The sequence below is a fragment of the Cetorhinus maximus genome, chromosome 10 (genome assembly GCF_964194155.1).
Source record: "Cetorhinus maximus chromosome 10, sCetMax3.hap1.1, whole genome shotgun sequence".
Classification (NCBI taxonomy): Eukaryota; Metazoa; Chordata; class Chondrichthyes; order Lamniformes; family Cetorhinidae; genus Cetorhinus; species Cetorhinus maximus.
The window spans coordinates 19,118,499-19,137,026 of NC_135888.1; the positions used below are offsets into that span (position 1 = coordinate 19,118,499).

The window sequence follows — 18,528 nt, forward strand, 5'->3', positions numbered from 1 at the left end:
AAGCCCACATCCCATGAATGAATTTTAAAAATGCCAGAATTTCCTGACTGGGCACAAGCACTGAAATGATTTGTAATATATTATTAGACTAGATACATGTTTTTGATAACTTGGCTTTAGAACTGCAAAATAATTTCCTTATCATACCGTCCAGTGAACCATATGACATTATTCTGCTTTTCACAACTGGTATTAATTCAGTTCTCCTGTTTAACTTTAATTAGTTCTCTTCGTTTTTTTTTAAATTACAGCATGTATTGTAAGAAAGGAAAAAACATGCACTTGCATGACTCAGGTTGTCACAAGTGCTTCACAAAAAGCAGACTCTAAATGTTGGAAAACTGAAGTAAAAATAGAAATTGATACTCAGCAGAGTTAGTTCCTGAAACATTTTGGCAGTTCTCGCTGCACATGCTTCCTAACCTGCTTAGTGCTTCCAATATTTTGAAGGAGAAGGTAATCTAGTTTTGGTGGTGTTGGTTGTTGTGTTTCTATGTCTACTTTACACAAACTCACCAATCTCACACACAGGACTTGGTAAACAATGCATAGCTTCAGTTTATTTGAAGGTACAATACAGAATGGCTCAGCAAACGGATCTACTCTATGGATTCTGCAACCATTACTCACAGGGACAGGACAACTACAATTCCTACACATGCTACTAGCTGCTGGTCACATGCTGCTTTACATCCTGGTTACTTGTTCATTTTCATTCTCCTTTAAAGTGATATTGCAGCATCCCCCTTTTTTTCCAAAGTAACATTACATACATTCAGGGTAAAAATACATGCACAGTAGGGTGGTTGCAAAAATGATCTACTCTAAAATAGGTCTCTGTTTAAGAGTTTAAGAGACTGTATAACATATGGATGGCTTACTGGTCCTTCCCGATCTCATGATGGTATGACCTCCCTGAGATCTAGACTTATTACTTTGGTGTTCTTGACTTCACATTGTACATCTCTGACCCTTCCCTTCCTTGACCACTCTGTCTCCATTTCTGGTGATAGACTGTCCACCAACATTCATTACAAGCCCACTGACTCCAACAGCTACCTCGACTACAACTCCTCAACCCCTGCTTCTTATAAGAACTCCATCCCATTCTCTCAGTTCCTTCGCCTCCATTGCATCTGTTCTGATGTTGCCACCTTCCAAAACGGTGCTTCTAACATGTCTTCCTTCTTCCTTAACTGAGGATTCCCCCACCCCCTCACTGTGATTGACAGGGCCCTCAGCCGTGTCCGACCCATCTCCCACACCTCTGCCCTCACCCCTTCCCCTCCCTCTCAGAACCATGACAGGGTCCCCCTTGTCCTCACTTTTCATCCCACCAGCCTCCACATTCAAAGGGTCACCCTCTACCATTACCGCCAACTCCAGCATGATGCCACCACCAAACACATCTTCCCCTCATCACGTCTGTCAGCATTCCAAAGAGACTGTTCCCTCCGGGACACCCTGGTCCACTCTTCCATCACCCCAGCATGTCATCCCCTTCCCACGGCACCTTCCCATGCAATTGCAGAAGGTGCAACACCTGCCCCTTTACCTTTTCCCTCCAAATAGTCCAAGGGCCCAAACACTCCTTTCAGGTGAAGCAGCATTTCACTTGCACCTCCTTCAATTTAGTCTACTGCATTCGTTGCTCCCAATGCAGTCTCCCCTACATCAGGGAGACCAAACGCAAACTGGGTGACTGCTTTGCGGAACACCTTTGGTCTGTCCACAAGTATGACCCAGACCTCCCTGTCACTTGCCATTTCAACACTCCACCCTGCTCTCATGCCCACATGTCCATCCTTGACCTGCTGCTATGTTCCAGTGAAGCTCAATGCAAACTGGAGGAACAGCACCTCATCTTCCGACTAGGCACTTTACAGCCTTCCAGACTTAACATTGAGTTCAATAACTTCAGATCATGAACTCTCTCTTCCACCTTCACCCCTTTTTTAATCTTTTTTTCAAATGTAGTTTTTTTATTATTTACTTATTTTTATTCATTTATTTATATATTTTTCATCCTTTTTCTCCAATCACCTCCACCCTCTCCCCTGCCCCTCCCACCACCCCACACAAGGCCATCTGTCACTTGTTTCCATGTTGTTTTTTCAGAGCGCTGACCCTTGTTCAGCCATTAACACATTCTGCTTTCTTACCTTTATGCCACTATCAGCACCTTCTTTAGTCTTTAACACTACCATTCACACTCCATTTGTCTTGTGTCCATGACATCTTTGTCAATCTCTCCTTAGCCCCCATATATTACTGACCTTCTATCTTGCTTCACCTGCTCCACCCACCCTTACACATCCTATAAAATCCTTCATTTTCCTACTTCTGTTTAGCTCTGAAGGAGAGTCTTAAGGGCTCAAAATGTTAACTCTGTTTCTCTCTCTACAGATGCTGCCAGGCCTGCTGAGTTTTTCCAGCGTTTTCTGTACTTGGGCAGAAATTTTCACTCAGTGGGCGGGCGCATGCCCGACCCGTTCGAGCCTGAAGTGAAGCGTGTTGATGTTGGCGAAGCGTGCCAACGTTAACGCGCAGTAGCGTGATAGTTCAGTCAGTGGGCATGCGCCAGAGCCAGCAGTGCGCCCGCCAACAATTAAAAGGCCTGTTAAGGCCACTAAGTTATCAATTAACATAAATCTTTCGCTGCTCATCCAACCTAACAGTTGGAGGGCGTGCGAGAAGGCCAAACGGCCTTCGCATTTTTTGAAAACCTCATCCACAGGCGGGATGAGGTTTCCAAAAGCAAATAAAAATAAAATAAAAACTTTACTTTATCATTAATAACATGTCCCTGCTCATGTGACAGAGTCACACGAGGGGACATGTTTTATTACATTTTTGTTTTTTTTAATATCTCTTCATCTCCCTGAGGCAGCTCTGTGCCTCAGGGAGATTATGAAGTGCTCACTCTCACGCATGTGTGAAGTTCGTGCTCGGCCTGCTCCCCCCACCACCACCACCCCACCCCCCAACCCCCCGCCCACCCCACACCCCCCCACTCCCCCACCCACCCCCCCATCCCCCTCCACACCCCCACCCCCCTCCACCCCTTCCACCCTCCCCCACCCCCTCCACCCCCCCACCCTCCCCCAATCCCCCACTCCTTTCTCCCCCAATCCTCCACCCCCTCCTCCCCCCCCACCCTCCCCAATCCTCCACCCCCCCACCCCCTCCCCAATCCTCCACCCCCCCCACCTCCTCCACCCCACCCCCTCCACCCTCCCCCACCCTCTCCTCCCCCCCACCCCACTCCCCCCACCACACTCCCCCACCCCCCCACCACTCCCCCACCCCCACCACCCACCCCACTCCCCCATCCCCTCCCCCCCCTCCTCCCCCCCCACCCCCACACAGGCAGCGCTCAGTGCTGCCATTCGCATTTCTCACTGGGGGGGGCCAGCATGAAATCGCAGGGCAGTGCCAATCACGGGCGGCGGTCAGCTTCCTGACCATCCCCGCCAACCCCCGCCGAGCCCACTCACCAACAGCAAAATTCTGCCCTTTGTTTCCGATTGCCAGCATCCTCAGTATTTTGCTTTTCTCTTGTCAGGAGCCTTGTTTGCTCTATATCCATATGCCCCTAGTGTAACTGTGACAATATGTCTTGGTAAAGGGCTTCAGATACAAGCATGTGCTTTCCTTTGAAAATCACGCCTTTTGAAATACTCAGTTCATCCCTATATGGCCAAAAACACCTGAGGGTGTCTGGCACTTCTTCTATCATTTCAGGCCGGCTTCTTCAATGACTCTCCATAACACCTTCAGCTGTGGATCTTTTGCTGTTGCTTCCTGAAGTTGGTTGCATTTTTGTTGGCCAGAACTCATCAAATCAGCATTGAGTACAGCTCCTTCTTCAATGCCGACACCATCTCCTAGTAGATCGAGCCAAATATCCGCAGTCTTTTTTGGATTTTGTCACCCGCTCAGTAAGTCTGAAGTAACTATTTTGCTATCTGGTTTGTGACAGACATAAAGTCATAACCCTGTATTTTAATCAGAAGTCGTTGTAGTCTGGGTGGTGCACTTGTCAGTCATTTGCGCCAAATCATTTCTAATGGTTTGCAATCAGTTTCCACAAATAATCATTCACCAAATAGGTATGTGTGGAATCTTGTGATACTGAATACCAGAGCAAGTGTCTCACGCTCTTGCTACGCACCGAAATAGGATGAATGCAGTTAATTCTAGACCCACTTCTCTACAGATCATAACGATAGTTTAAATATTTAATTCACCCACAAAACTGGCCAATTGTTATCCTTTTATACTGTTATTCCCAGCATAAAAAGACTATAACCAGGTTTCTTTCAGTAAACAGAAAAAATATTGATTTATTATAAAACAAACTGCTTTTTAATAAACAAGTTAATAAACTTGTTAACATACAAGTTGTAGTTTAGAAGTGCAACAATTTTCCCTTTTTCTAAAATAAAATATTTGAACCTCCATACACTCACATACAAACACAAAACAGGACAAAACAGAGTCCCCTGCAGAGGTTGGAGTATGGGAATGTTTCTTTAAAAGGATTAAATTCAAAGAGATCTTGTCGCTGTTGATCTAACAAAATTCTGGTCACAATAGATCTGGAAGTCCGTTCAGGTGGATTTTTTTGGTGAAACTGACCTTGATGACTCTTACTTATCACAACTTTGCAGCTTTCAAAATAAAACAGATAAGTTATTCTAATGAGATGTTTTTGAGGAAAGTTTAACACAAAGGTGGGGCAGAGAGAGAGAGAAAGATAGTCTTCTTGCAGCCTGCTTCTGAGGCACACCAGCACACACTGCCTTGGAGTTTTAAAGCCTAACACGTTCAGAAAATACTTCTCATAGGCCAGGTGTTTTAACCACTCAGCAAGAGTCTTTAGCCTGGCAACAGAAGCTCTTTGTTAATTTAGATATATAAAATATCTCTTCCCTCTCCAGGTGTTCCTTGCTGGACATCTATCTTGACCCATGGTTTCTTAAAGAATGACATATTCACAGCCCTGAATTAACATTGCAAACTTTTAAAAGTAATTCAGGAAGGATAATGTCCAAAATTCAATGTCCTTCAATTTTTCCAAAAACGGGTTCCTCACACCCTATGTTCGAATAATTGGATTGTGCTTGTGATAGACTTTTGGAGCCAAATGCAATTGGTTTCGCATCCTGCATAATGCATGCTCCTAACCCTTTTTTAGCTGCATCGAACTTTAAGACTGTCAGAACACATCTCTTCTGACAATGGCTGTTGAAGTGACTCTAACACATGTTGATGGCCCTCCTGCATTCCATATGGAACATTCTTCCTTAAGAGCTCTCTTAGTGATGATGCTTTATAAGCAAAGTTGGGTTTGTATGGTGCTAAGAAGTTAAAAAATCTGAGACATCTCTGCAAGTCCTCTTTGTCCTGGGTAGTAGGCATGTGCCATGCCTCTTCGAGTTTGCCTGGGTCAGGTCGGATCCGGGAACTGGATTAAATAGACCAGCCATTGCCATTAGAGAGCGTAGATTTTGGTCATGATCTCTTTTGGTTCCGCCCGTCAACACAATATCATCAGCGATGCACACACGCCCAGGGATACTTTCTGTAATTCCATCCATATGCTGCATTAACAGATCCTGACTGATGGATAAACCAAAAGGTAATTTCTGGAAGCAGTGTCTTCCCAATGGCATCCTGAAAGTAGTGAATTCCTGAGGTCCCTCTGCCAAATGAACCGACCAATATCCATGTTTGGCAACCAACTTGGAGAAAAACTTTGCTCCTGTGAATTTTGCATTCAATTCCTCTAATGTTGGGATCTTGTGTGGGCATCCCTTTAGAGCAAGGTTTAGACATCTTGGGGCGAAGCATACCTGGATTGTGCCATCTTTACTCAGTACGCATGTGATAGAAGTACACCAGTCAATGTGCGGATGCACGGGACAGATAATGCTGCTTTGCTCCATGTCATCCAACTCATTCTTAAGCTTCTCCTCTGTGCGCATGCTCCCTGTTGTTGCTGCCAGCATGTTGCACATACTTTTTGTTTGGTTGTGTCTTATTGTAACCTCTGGTCACACCTCCGGAACCAAATTTCCTGCATAGGTGAGCCCAATGTCCTTTTATACCACATGCCATGCAAAGGTCTTGGAATGCAGGGCAGCTCCATGGTGGGTGCAGCAGACTGCACTCCCCACATGCCTTGCTTGCATTCTGCATCCTGTCTACCTTGCCGATACTGGTAGCTGTATCTAATGCTTGCAGGCTTTGTTGTCCAGCCACAATGGCCGCAGATTTTCTGCTATCTTTTAGCATTGTGTCGATACTGTGACCATTCTTTTTCTCCAGAAGGTCTTTTTGGAAGGATTCAATTGGCGTTGTAGCTATAACTATCTCCATTATCTGTTCAGGCAGCTCAGCTCCTGAAAAATTGGGGCCTTTCCCCCTTATCTCAGCGCCTGCCGATGAACCGACCAATCGAATCTTGTGGCTGCTGTCTGTAAACCATTAGCTCCAAACTGTGAATTCTCAATTTCTCTTTTACACAAAGCCGATCCACAGCTTAACAGGGTCCTTCCGATCATCCTCGGACAGACACAAAGTGTCAGCTCTCTGCAATCCCTTGTTTCCAATGGCTACCTTTATTTTCACTACTTGTTTATCTGGTTCCATGATGGATAAATCTAAATAGCATCATTCCATCCTCTGCCTGAAAAGCCTAAATTCAGATAGGACATACATGGCCTTCCAGATCATGCTGTGGAATTTGGTGGTCACCTTCCTAATGTTCCCTGTCTTTTACAGGCGCTCCCGATGTACAGGGGTTTGTAACCTCCCTACTCTGTGGACAGATTCGCCCATGCAGCTACTCTATTTCTTTCATTTGTTCTCTTCCCTCTTTTTCTTGTGGCTGCAGTTCAGGCTTTTTTCCCGTTTCACACACTTTTGTCTTTTGCATGGGAATGGTATCCGGGGACTTCGCAATGGCCCTGCAGCTTTTACTGCCTGATTTCAACCTGACTGGTCGCTCCCATGAACCACCAATCCGACTATTCCACAAATCAGGTACTCACTGTTCTGCAAAGCACTGTCTGTCATGGGTTTCAATGCACATACAGCCAATGTATATGTGCAAAATCTTGTCTGTGGCTACTCCTGTGGTCTTCAAACTCACATCGCTGCCATCATGTTATGTTGTCTACTTTACACAGACTCGCAAATCCCACACATAAGATTTGTAAATCATACATAGGTTTGGTTTATTTGAAGATACAATAGAGAATGGCTGAGCAGACAGATCTACTTTATGGATACAGCAAGCATTACTCACAGGGACAGCACAGCTACATTGCCAGCTGCTGGTCACATGTTGCTTTACATCCTGGTTACTTGCTCATTTGCATATTCCCTTAAAGTGACATCACAACATTGGTTAAGGGAGGAATGCTGACCGGCACAATCCCCAAGGATTGCATCTCTCTCTCAGTACTGCACTGAAGTGCCAGCTCAAGCTTCAAGAGTGGGAGCTTGATCCCACAACTTCCTGACTGACAGGGAACAGAGATACCGACTAAGCTACGTTGATACTTAAGAAATAAACCATGAAGCAGTTGTTTCATGCCTTGAGGATTCAGGTAATGTACATAAGCATCAGAGCTTTGGTCTTATGGTTAGTACAATAATCTAGACCAAAGGGTAACTCAGCTCTATGACTGCCAAGCAACTGTAATGCTATAAGTATTACTGTGATAATGCAGTGTTCAAATCACTTATTCAGTCACACTTGCGTAGCGATGCAAGTCTTGTTGAGTGAATCTAGAGTTCAAAAATCAATCACAGCCTTGAATATACTCAATGGGTTGGGCTAGTAAATTCTAAAATTCCACAATGCTTTGAGTGAAGAGGGGTAATGGGATTGAGTAGATTGTTTTACAGAAAGCATGGACTCAATGGGCCAAATGGTCTCCTTCTGTGCTATAATTACTCTGTGACTCTAATAGGTCTTCATTTCTGCTTACTTGGGGAATCCTTTGCTTTTCTGTTTGTAATCAAATGTCAGCAGTTACAAAATATGAATCATTTTACATTAAAATTGATGGCTTGTACACTAAATTGTCAGGTCATGTGACTTTTATTCAAAATCCAATGTTCTCTTCAGATTATGAAGCATGTTAATAAGCATTAATTCATCATCTGTTAGAAGTTCTTCTCTGGTAGGCGGGCTCCACTGCACCAACCCTACGGGTACGTGGGCATCCCCTCGGTCTCTGACATCGGCAGGTGCCTCATTCTCAGCCCATGTCTGATTGTGAGCTGAGCCACTGTTGGTCTTTTCACACTGAACATTTGGCAATGTGTTTAAAACATCTCCTTCAGATACTGTGGCTGGAATCTGTTCTGCAAACCTGTTGCCAAATGCACTCTTGCAAAACCACCGACTGTACACTGAGCTTGGGTAATCCATTTCCAGCGCAGAGCCCAAAGATTCAAATTGCTGGAGACCTTTAACATTTCTGTTTGGTGAAAGGGGAATCAAAACATTTTCCATTTGAAGTTTAGCCTTAGTTGCCTGAGCACTGAGAGCTGTGCTGTTTTGCAACACTTTATGCTGAGCTTTATCTAATGGGACTGAATGTTGCATTGCATCGATTATTTGAAAGACGGATTTGTAGTTACTTTTGGAATAGTTTTGTCTATGACCACAATGTCCGATATTCAGTATCTCTGCATCTTTATGACCAGAGAACTTTTCCGAGCATGCCCTAACCGGAGATTGAATGGGTCTCTCCTGCTCCAAGTTGGATTCCCTGTTTATTGATGTACCACTTCTGGAAGAGACATTTTGGAAGGATGTTGTCGCAGATCGACTGACACAGTCTTCCACATCCAGGTAATTCTCCCTGTGTACCATGCTGGTACCCCATTGCCCGGGTTTATCATCCTTTGAAGTGACCTTGTGTGAGAGGTTTCCCTCACTGTGTTCTGACGCTGGAGCAGACTCGAGTGTTGTGGTGCTTTGGCTCCAATGCTCTTGACTTTGCAAACTCCAAGCATATGGCCAGCTAAAGGAAGTACTGGCTGTTTCAGCTTGGCTTATTTCATCTTCAGTACTTACACTGTCTGCAATTCCACCATCTGCAGGTACTGCAGAACTCCCTACCAACAGGTCAGTTTCTTTAGTGACAGCATGACTCGATACAAATTTATTTCCTTTGGACTGATGGGTTTCATCCACAAAAGCAAAATTTTTGCAAACGGATTCTTCATTAAGCACATGTTCTGAAATATCTGTTGCAGATTTTTGCATGACAGGAGTAACATGCTCTTGCTTTTTGCATTCATCGTGACCAAATTCTACAATGACCGGTGGACTGATATTTGCTCTGGGCACGTCTAATAAAGTATTCTCTTTGCCATCAATTATATCAAATGCATTGAATTCTACAGAAACTACCAGTTTTTGTCCCCTTGTGAATTGACAGGTTTCACCATGATGTCTACCATCTTTCTGCAAAGTGCTCTCATAAGACTGGATGAATCTTGGTTGCTCAAAGCAATGAGCAGAGAGGGTGAAGTGACTGGCCTGTTGGTGTGAAGTTTCAGATAGTGCAAGTTGACTAACATGTGGACAGTTGGAAGTCTGTAACCCAATGCTTGAACTTAGCTGAAAGTTTCCAGATGATGCCTGTTGCCACTCAGAGTATTTATTATCCAAGTCTCCATTTACCTCCAATAATTGTAACGTATTATTTTCCTTATGCTTATTTTGAGACTTTGGACATTTAAAAATGGTTTCTTCTTCCTTCAGTTGGTTGACACTGCATGGAAGATCTTCCTGGATCAGGTTTTCAGCTTCACATTTAAGTTTGCTTTGTGAAGCATGTTCTAATTCCACATGAGTTTGAACATCACCAGAAAGGAGATGTCCAAATGTCTCACTAACTATCTCCTTGTTCATGTTGGTCCATTCTTCCATGGATGCTGAGATGGTATTAGGTGCAGGTTTAGCATTTACCAGGGTTAGGGTTCTTGAACAACTCAGATTGTCTCGAAATCTTTTCTTTGTATGATGTCTAATCCCAGAGATGAAAGTCTTCATATTTGGTAGGCTGATACTGTTCTTGTTTATTAGCTTAAGCTTCTGTTTTCCAAATGAATTGCTGCTTGGGGAAAGTATCGGCGTGGTACAGGTTCGACCTGTGAAAATTTAGTAGAAATAATGTTTTTATAATAAACAGTTTACTATTTTATTGACCCAAGTTTGAATACAATAATTCAATAATTTCTTAAGGCAAGTCTTATAAGGTATGTCTCCCTCCACTTCAAAGATCTACTTGACATCTTTGCTTAAGCGAGTGGTCAGATAACCCAACCAAGGACGCAACTAATCCCATCCTCAAACTATCTAATGTGGTAGCATAGGGGTTATGTTTTGCATTAGAAATATAGGTCCTGTGGATTCAAGATCCTACCTTAAATTGTGAAATGAACTAAATGGTAATTTGGGGGCTCTAACCAGCATTGAGTGGCCATTATTATTAAAATTGATGGCATGTGGAAACCAAGCTATATTAACCCAGGGATGCACAAGATTTCACAGAATTGTTACAGCAAAGAAGGCGATCATTCAGCATGTCGTGTCTGCACCAGTTCTCCAAATGAGCAATTCACCTAATGTCATTTACCACCCACCTTCTCCCTGTAACCTTCCACATTCTTCCTTTTCTGATAATAATCCAATTCCCTCTTGAACGCCTCAATTGAACCTGGCTCCACCACACTCTCAGGCAGTGCATTCCAGATCCCAACTACTCACTGTGTGAAGTTCCCCCTCGTGTCTCCATTGCTTCTTTTGCCAGTTGAATTAAATCTGTGCCCTCTGGTTCTTGAAACTTCCACCAATAGGAACAGTTTCTCCCTATCTACTCTGTCCAGGCGCCTCATGATTTTGAATTCTTCAATCAAATCACCTCTCAATTTCTTCTCCAAGGAAAACCATCCCAACTTCCCCAGTCTATCTATGTAACTGAAGTTCCTCATTCCTTGAACCATTCTTGTGAATCTAATTTGTGACAATGTTAGAAATGCAGGTCCATTTAAGAGTAAACCTGGACAAGCTTCAGAATGAATTGAGGGGAAGTGATGCTCATTAAAGCCTGTAATTAAGAGCTGGGTTTTTCTCCAGTAGTTTGTGAGCTTCTGCACAGGGAAAGGATCCAGAAGGGAAGAGTGGAAATTGGTATTTGTCCTGAAATACAGTTTACAAATGAAACAGTTGTGATGCACAATGTCTTCTGCTGCCTGATTCAGTAAATGGATATTCACCTATTGAACAATCTGTACAGAATGACCTAATCCTAAAGGGAAAAGGTATTAATCAGAGCTCCAGTGGTCTTTGCTGGAAAGTGTGTGCATAGGGATGGTGGATGTGGATTGGATGATCCACCATGAGGTCCAACTGTGATGCTTCCTATATCAAATTACCTGCTACCGACTCGCTATCTAGGGTCGTAGGAAGAATGACTACTTAAGCCAAGGTCTGGAGTACAGATTTGGTACCACGAAAGGCTGAGGCAACACTTACAGGGTGAAACCCAAATTTATTGCATTATTTAATGCCATTTTTATCCTTGAATCTGAACTATTAAAATTGGTGCCTCAACCCAGTTGCACAGTTCCACTAACTTGGTGTGAGACCATTCAATTTCACTAGACATTCAAAGAAATGCAATCTCTGTAATTTAATCTCTTAAAACATATAACCTTGCGTTCAATGGAATAACATTTGTTGATTTTTCTGTCAGTTTGTTTCCAAAAACAGTCAGTGGATAAAGCTCTCCAAGTCCAATATATTGAACTTCTGATTTCTATTTTTCATGCACAATGTGCCCTGCTGCCAACCTACCCCCATCTCCTTTTTCTGCCTCTGTACAGTTTCCCACTCAGCCCATTATAGTTTTTAAGGAGCTCCTCCTCAAGGGGAGGTCTAGAATTAGAGTTATTAGTTGTGTCTGCAGTGTTTATATTAACACTCTCTTTTCTCAATCCATGTGATACCTGTCAACAATAGGAATTGTACCTCGATATTCTTCCCCGTGCCCCATCCTTCTCTAACCTAGCAAACTTGAGTCCAAGATATTTTGACTAATTTCTTTGACGCGACACGATATATTTATCCTACTGTCCTGTGGTGGATTTATTTCACTTCTATCAAATGTATTTGTATCTTATTCGTTGTGTTGAAGACCTTTTCACCAACATTCCCTAATATATATGAATAGTTTACCACAAGTTCTTGAGTACCTTCTACATCTGGAAGTTGGGTATCTTCATCTCCATTGAACAAAGTTGAATTTTGCAGTTTCCATCCCATAGAAATTGCAGTTACATTTGAGTATCTATCAGTTGCTGTTCTGTGAATTCCTGCTTTGGGTCCAATGCGATTAGTTGGATCCCACAGTATTTTTCCACTCATTCGCCCAGTACAGACATCCACAGCTGATAAGCTTTCTTTCAATCGAGTCACTTTTAGAGGATTGCATGCTTCCCCCACCATCTCATTCCGCTCTTTGTAGAATGCTTTGGGTTCACTTCTCCCCAAGTTCTCCGTTTTGAGGTCCTGTGATTCCATAGTCCCGATTTTCTCCAGGTCCCCAGTTTTGAATTCCAACTGGGAGCTTCTAGCCTCGCTGTAGAGAATGGAGCGGGAGCCATTCATATTGGGCAAGTCTTTGTCTTCGGTTTGCAGACTACGAGCTTCACTGGAGCCATTTCTCAGAGGCCGTTTGGTGTTGGTTGAAACACTAAGCGAGTTTCCTGTTGGATTATTGGTGTCTGTCAGCTGCGTCTTGGGAAAATTAATCTTATTGTTTAGATATTGACTTTCCTCCCGACTGCACAGATGATGCTGTGACTTGTATAGATTTTTCAAACAACTCCTGCTTTGGACTATTTGTTCTATTTCACAGTGCTTCAGCATGACTGAAACAGAAAAACAATCCCTTTAAATAATGAATGGTTCAATCTTCAAAAACTTAATATTTTGTACCATCTCATATCTTCAAAATTGCATTTTAATTTCATAAAAAGACACCAAATAAAAATGGAAGACAAGTTATATGTCCTTGCTTTCCAAACTATTAAACATCAGAAAGATGTCTTTATTTTGTATCAAAATTGTAATATTCGTTCTTTGAATACTACATATTATTACAAATTATGTGTTTCCAGTAGAAGCTTTTATATATTGTAATAGAATATTTATATAGCACCTCATCCTTCATTTGGGACTTCCAAAAGTATTTCACAATGAATGGATTGCTTTTCATTGGGCTCAATTTTCCTGTGAGCTTTGGGGCTTTGACATCAGAACCTAATGAGGGACCTAAGCCTGCACTTGCCAACACCAGGACTGGCTTAGACATTTTACCATGGGCGGCCTCCTAATTGGCTGCCTACGGACCCGCTGTCCAATTAAGGGCAGGCGGGCTCCTGATGCTGCCGGCCAATCCGAGGGCTATCGGCTCTGAAGCCTCAGCAGCGCCACTTGGGGAGGTGGGCACTGCTGAGTCAGGTAGGCGATCTGGGCGCAAGTACAAATTAAAATCCACAACGGCTAAAGAGGAAGTGCCCTGCCTACCTCTGGGCAAACACCTTCAGGTGGGGAGGGGGATCACTGGGACCACAGGGGCTGCCTTTCCTGCCCGCAGCCCCTTCAGGCTCCGGTGGCTCCTCCTGCCCCCCGGGACTGCTGCAGGGCAGCCGCTTCCCTGAGACTGGTGGCCTCCCCCCACAGCGGAGGGTCGGCCCGCCATCGGCAAAATACCTGCGGCCCTGTAAAATGGGCCTTAATATGACCGTCAATTATGCAAGTTGGAGGCCTTCCCTTTGGAGCCTGCCACTGGGAAACTTCTCTGGAGGCAGAACAGCGATGGACAGCACCTCCCTGCTACTTTACCAGCTCATTATCATCATATGCACAAACATAGCAGCCAGTCGGCACACAGCAAGGTCCCACAAACAAATGCACAGTTGATTATGGTTTTGGTGCCGCTGGTTGAAGAACTGTAGTCAGGACAAAGCCTTTGTATGTGGACCTGGGCAGACACATCAGGGAAACAACACCTCAGACCAGGCTAGTACTGATCAAAGGGAAGTGGATAGATAACTGAAAACGTGAAATAATAAAGAGTGGGAGAGTGGGAGTGAGTAACACAGCAGTTTCAAGTGCTGGCACATGTACAATAGGCCAAATGGTCCCTTTCCATGCTGTAAAATGTCTATAATATCTCTGTGCTAAAGTTCTGTAATAGGACTTGAATCCTTAAGTTTCTATCTGAAGCTTGACTGTGCTACTGTCAAGTCTTGATAAAGACTAAAGCAAGATCAGTCTTATCTAAGTTCAAACAAGTTTCTATAAAACTTACAGTTCAGTGTGTTTTCCACTTTGAACTTTAGAATTGTGCCAAAATTAATTACAAATTAAGATAATTCTATTTTTTTTGCAGGGATCTACAGCACATTCAGAAACCTCACTGTGTTAAAACCACAATGAACATCTGACATGAACAACAACATCTTGCATTAATCTAGCCCCTTTACTTAATTAAAAAAAAAACATCCCAAGGTGCTTCACAGGAGCATTGGATTGGAGAAAAATTTCCATCGAGCTATTGAATTGTTAGGGCAGGTGACCAAAAGCTTGGTCAAAGAGGCAGATGTGATGTGAGGAAAAACTTTTTCATGCAGCAGGTTTTTAGGGTCTGGAAGGCGCAGCCTGAGAGTGTAGTGGAGGCTGACTCAATCGGGGCATTCAAAAGGGAATCCAACTGTTATCTAATCAGGAAGAATGTGCAGGGTTACTGGGAGAAGGCGGGAGAATGGAAATAGGTGAGTTGCTCATTCAGAGAGCCAGTGCTGACACAATGGGACAAATGGCCTCCTTCAGCACCGTAATAGGTCTGTGATTTAAAGGAGCAGCTAAAAGGAGGACTGGCAGAAAAGCTCTGAAATTCCCTCTCGGAGGTATTGTTTCCCAGATGTGTCTGCCCAGGTCCATGCGAAGGAGTCCATGGCACATACAAAAGAGTTGGTCATTGTCCTGACCACGGTTCCTCAACTAACAGCACCAAAACCATAACCCTGTCTAAACATAAGGCCGAGCAGGGGAAAAGAGACACTCATCTGAAATGCTGCCTTTCCCATCTGGGTCGCGAGTTTTAGTTCTTTAGAATTTGAGTAAGGAGTGGAAAATGTTTTAAAGAAATTAAGCATCAGGGCAGTGTGGAGTAGGGGCATAGGGTTCAGCCTCCACACACCGCTGATAAATTACTCAGCACATTGTTACAGGGAGAGCAAAGTACTTTGCAACCCCACATTAAAGCATGGGAAAGAGAGGGGACGGTGCCTTTGGAGTGCCTCCACTGGCCAGTTCAAGAAGTTCTGACTGGCCTGCAGGAGATGGATCACCTCGAGAAACCAGAAGGGAACATGCAGGTAAACTTAGAAGCTAACATACCCCAGTATCGATTACCTGTTTCAGTATTCACTGCCTTTCCATGTTCTACATCCCTATCAATTCCTTTATTCTGTAGACGTGGAACATCAGCAGCATGAAGGAAATTGGGCGTTGTCTTACAAGGTCGCATTGCCTCACTTTCAACAGCTTGTTTTCCATTCTCTCTTATCCCATTTCCCTGTGATTCTGAGGAAATTTTTATATGTTCCTCCCTTTGCCTTTTACGGTTATCTTTAATGTTCTGTACCTCGTCGACAATCAGATGTGAAGCAATCACAGAGACAACCTCCAATTTGCTGTTATCTAATTCCACCGGTGATTCACTATGTCCTTTTGCTCCTTCCCTCCTCTTTGTCTCGTTGTTGTGTATAGCGTGGTTCCTCAGCATTCCCTTTACCCAATATTTCCAACAACAGTTAATCAGACAGATAGCTACTGCCAGTAATAATCCACCTGGAAAAGTAAGGTTATGAAATCCAGGATTAGCTTGCAATAATAAAAAAAATTACATAGTTTCAAACTAAACTCTATCCAACACATTATCACTCACAAACTATAGCTCAGTAAGACTCCAATCCAGGTTATATTCAGATTGCAACTTTGTCCTGTCTGAGTTCTGTGGGCTTTGAGGTTTAGAAAGGTCAGTGCTCTCTATGAAAATCAGATTGATCAGTGTCCAAACATTGCCAAAGCATGCTATCGATCTTCACGTTAGCATTGCAGCCAGAGAGTTAATGTGGAGGAAAGTGAAAACTGAATTTTATCTTTTCGCATGGACAAACACATTTTGGAAATTCAAAGGACAGAATTATATACACCCAGGTCAAGTGATGGCCAATACCTAGATAATGCGCTTGGACAGGACCTTCCAAACCCGCAACCTCTATCATCTAGAAGAACAAGGGCAGCTGATACAGAGAACACCATCACAGAATTACAGTGCAGAAGGAGGCTATTCAGCCCATCATGTCTGCACCAACTCTCTGAATGAGCAATTCACTCAGTGCCATTCCCCGGCCTTCTCCCCATAACACTGCACAGTCTTTAATTTTCAGATAACAGCCTAATTCCCTTTTGCGTGCCTCGATTGAACCTGCCTCCACCACACTCTCAGGCAGTGCATTCCCAATCTTAAGCACTGCGTGAAAAAAAAGTTTTTCTTCATGTCACTTTAGCTAATTTTGCCAATTACTTTAAATCTGTGCCCTCTTGATCACCTGCAAGTGCCCCTCTAAGCCACATTTTTTTTATTCACTCACGGGATGTGGGCTTCACTGGCTGGGCCAGCGTTTATTGCCCATCCTTAGTTGCCATTGAGAAGGTGATGGTGGGCTGCCTTCTTGAACTGCTGCAGTCCATGTGGTGTAGGTACACCCACAGTGCTGTTAGGGAGGGAGTTCCAGGATTTTGACCCAGCGACAGTGAAGGGACGGTGATACATTTCCAAGTCAGGATGGTGGGTGGCTTGGAGGGGAACTTCCAGGTGGTGGTGTTCCCATGTATCTGCTGCCCTTGTCCTTCTAGTAGTCATGGGTTTGGAAGGTCTAAGGATCCTTGGTGAATTCCTGCAGTGCATCTTGTAGATGATACACACTGCTGCTACTGTGCTTCAAGGGTGGAGGGAGTGAATGTTTGTGGATGTGGTGCCAATCAAGCAGACTGCTCTGTCCTGCATGGTGTCAAGTTTCTCGAGTGTTGTGGGGGCTGCGCTTATCCAGGCAGGTGGGGAGTATTCCATCACACTCCTGACTTGTGCCTTGTAGATCATCCTGACTTGAAACTCCATTGCCATTCTTTCACTGTTGCTGGGTCAAAATTCTGAAACTCCCTACATCACATTGACTGCAGTGGTTCTAGGGGGCACTTCACCGCCACCTTCTCAAGGGCAATTAGGTATGGGCAATAAATGCCAGCAACACCCACATCCACAGTTTTAAGTTAACCCATCCACCCCAGCACAGGCACAATGGGCTGAATGGCATCTTACTTTACTGTACAGCTCATTATTCTTTCACTTGTATTTTGAGGTCAGCAGCTAAGGGCTGCTAACCTTGAAGAAAGTTGACCACAAAGAGTTAGTGGGCTCTGTGGCAGGAAAAATTTAAGCCTTGTTGAATGAGATGTAACTGAATTTTTTTACAATGTGCTTAGTCATAATTACATAGGAACGCCCTCTCTGTCCCTAAAAAAACTGATTTTACAAATCTGGAGAGTGATTCCCTCCATTGAATGATGATGAATCTATAGAATAAATGAAAAATATTGGATATTTGAGCTTCTACCTTAATCCTATCAATATGTCTCAATCTTTATTTTGCTCTCTCAAAATGATTAAAAACGGAATGTTTTTTACTTCCTAGTTTGCTGTCTGTGGCAATTCGTCGATGTGATTGGCTGCTCAGCCTGCTTGATGACCACACTGTTCCTGGGTACTAGAGATCCCGTATAGGTAGTGCCAGAATGAAGCTGACATTTTAATAGGGGAACTTCTAAATACACAAAGAAAATAAACCTTTTAAAAAATATATTCTCACCTATAAATCCATAAACCACAGCTCGAGCACTGAGGGTAGGAATGAGTTGCAAGGTGGGAGCTGTAGCAGGGAGTGAAGTTGTTGTAGGGAGCCGAGTTGTGGATGAGCAGTAACTAGGACTGAGATTCAAGACGAGCTTTCCTTTCACGTTCTCCGGGCTTTGGCAGAACAGGCTTCCTGGATCCTTTATAGCCTCACTTCGTGATTCCAACAATAGCACCAAGTGACAGCTGCACTCCCATAGGTTACTGTTCAGGCGTAGATTCTGCACAGACCCAGGGACCTTGGCTAACATCACAAGATGGTTATTGTTCAGAAAAAGATGGCTCAATCTCTGCAAAGGTCCGAAAGCATCTTTGTCCATGAAAAGGAGCTCATTGTTGGATAAATCTAGCTTGCTCAGGGAGCTCAAGCCATAGAACGTGTCTGTGGATATGTATTGGATAAGATTCGAGGCTAGATCAAGTTGATTCAACTGGGTCAGTGCCATGA

General features: G+C 43.7%; 1 protein-coding gene across 1 annotated transcript; it reads right to left on the reverse strand.

Moving 5' to 3' along the window:
- Positions 1–6,879: 6,879 nt before the first annotated feature.
- Positions 6,880–16,113, reverse strand: LOC144685208 (uncharacterized). Its single transcript, XM_078549638.1, has 3 exons — positions 15,518–16,113; positions 12,289–12,966; positions 6,880–10,182 (listed from the first exon to the last, which is right to left on the reverse strand). Exons 1-3 carry the CDS (start codon positions 15,888–15,890, stop codon positions 8,117–8,119), a joined length of 3,117 nt encoding a protein of 1,038 aa, XP_078405764.1. The 5' UTR covers positions 15,891–16,113; the 3' UTR covers positions 6,880–8,116.
- Positions 16,114–18,528: the final 2,415 nt, after the last annotated feature.

Excerpts from the sequence above, each read along its gene's own strand:
- LOC144685208 (XM_078549638.1), bottom strand. The coding sequence starts at position 15,890 with ATGCTGAGGAACCACGCTATACACAACAACGAGACAAAGAGGAGGGAA. Across the intron at positions 12,967-15,517 it reads GGCAGTGAATACTGAAACAG|TCATGCTGAAGCACTGTGAA; the intron begins GTAATCGATACT and ends TTTCTGTTTCAG. Across the intron at positions 10,183-12,288 it reads CCAACTTCCAGATGTAGAAG|GTCGAACCTGTACCACGCCG; the intron begins GTACTCAAGAAC and ends AAATTTTCACAG.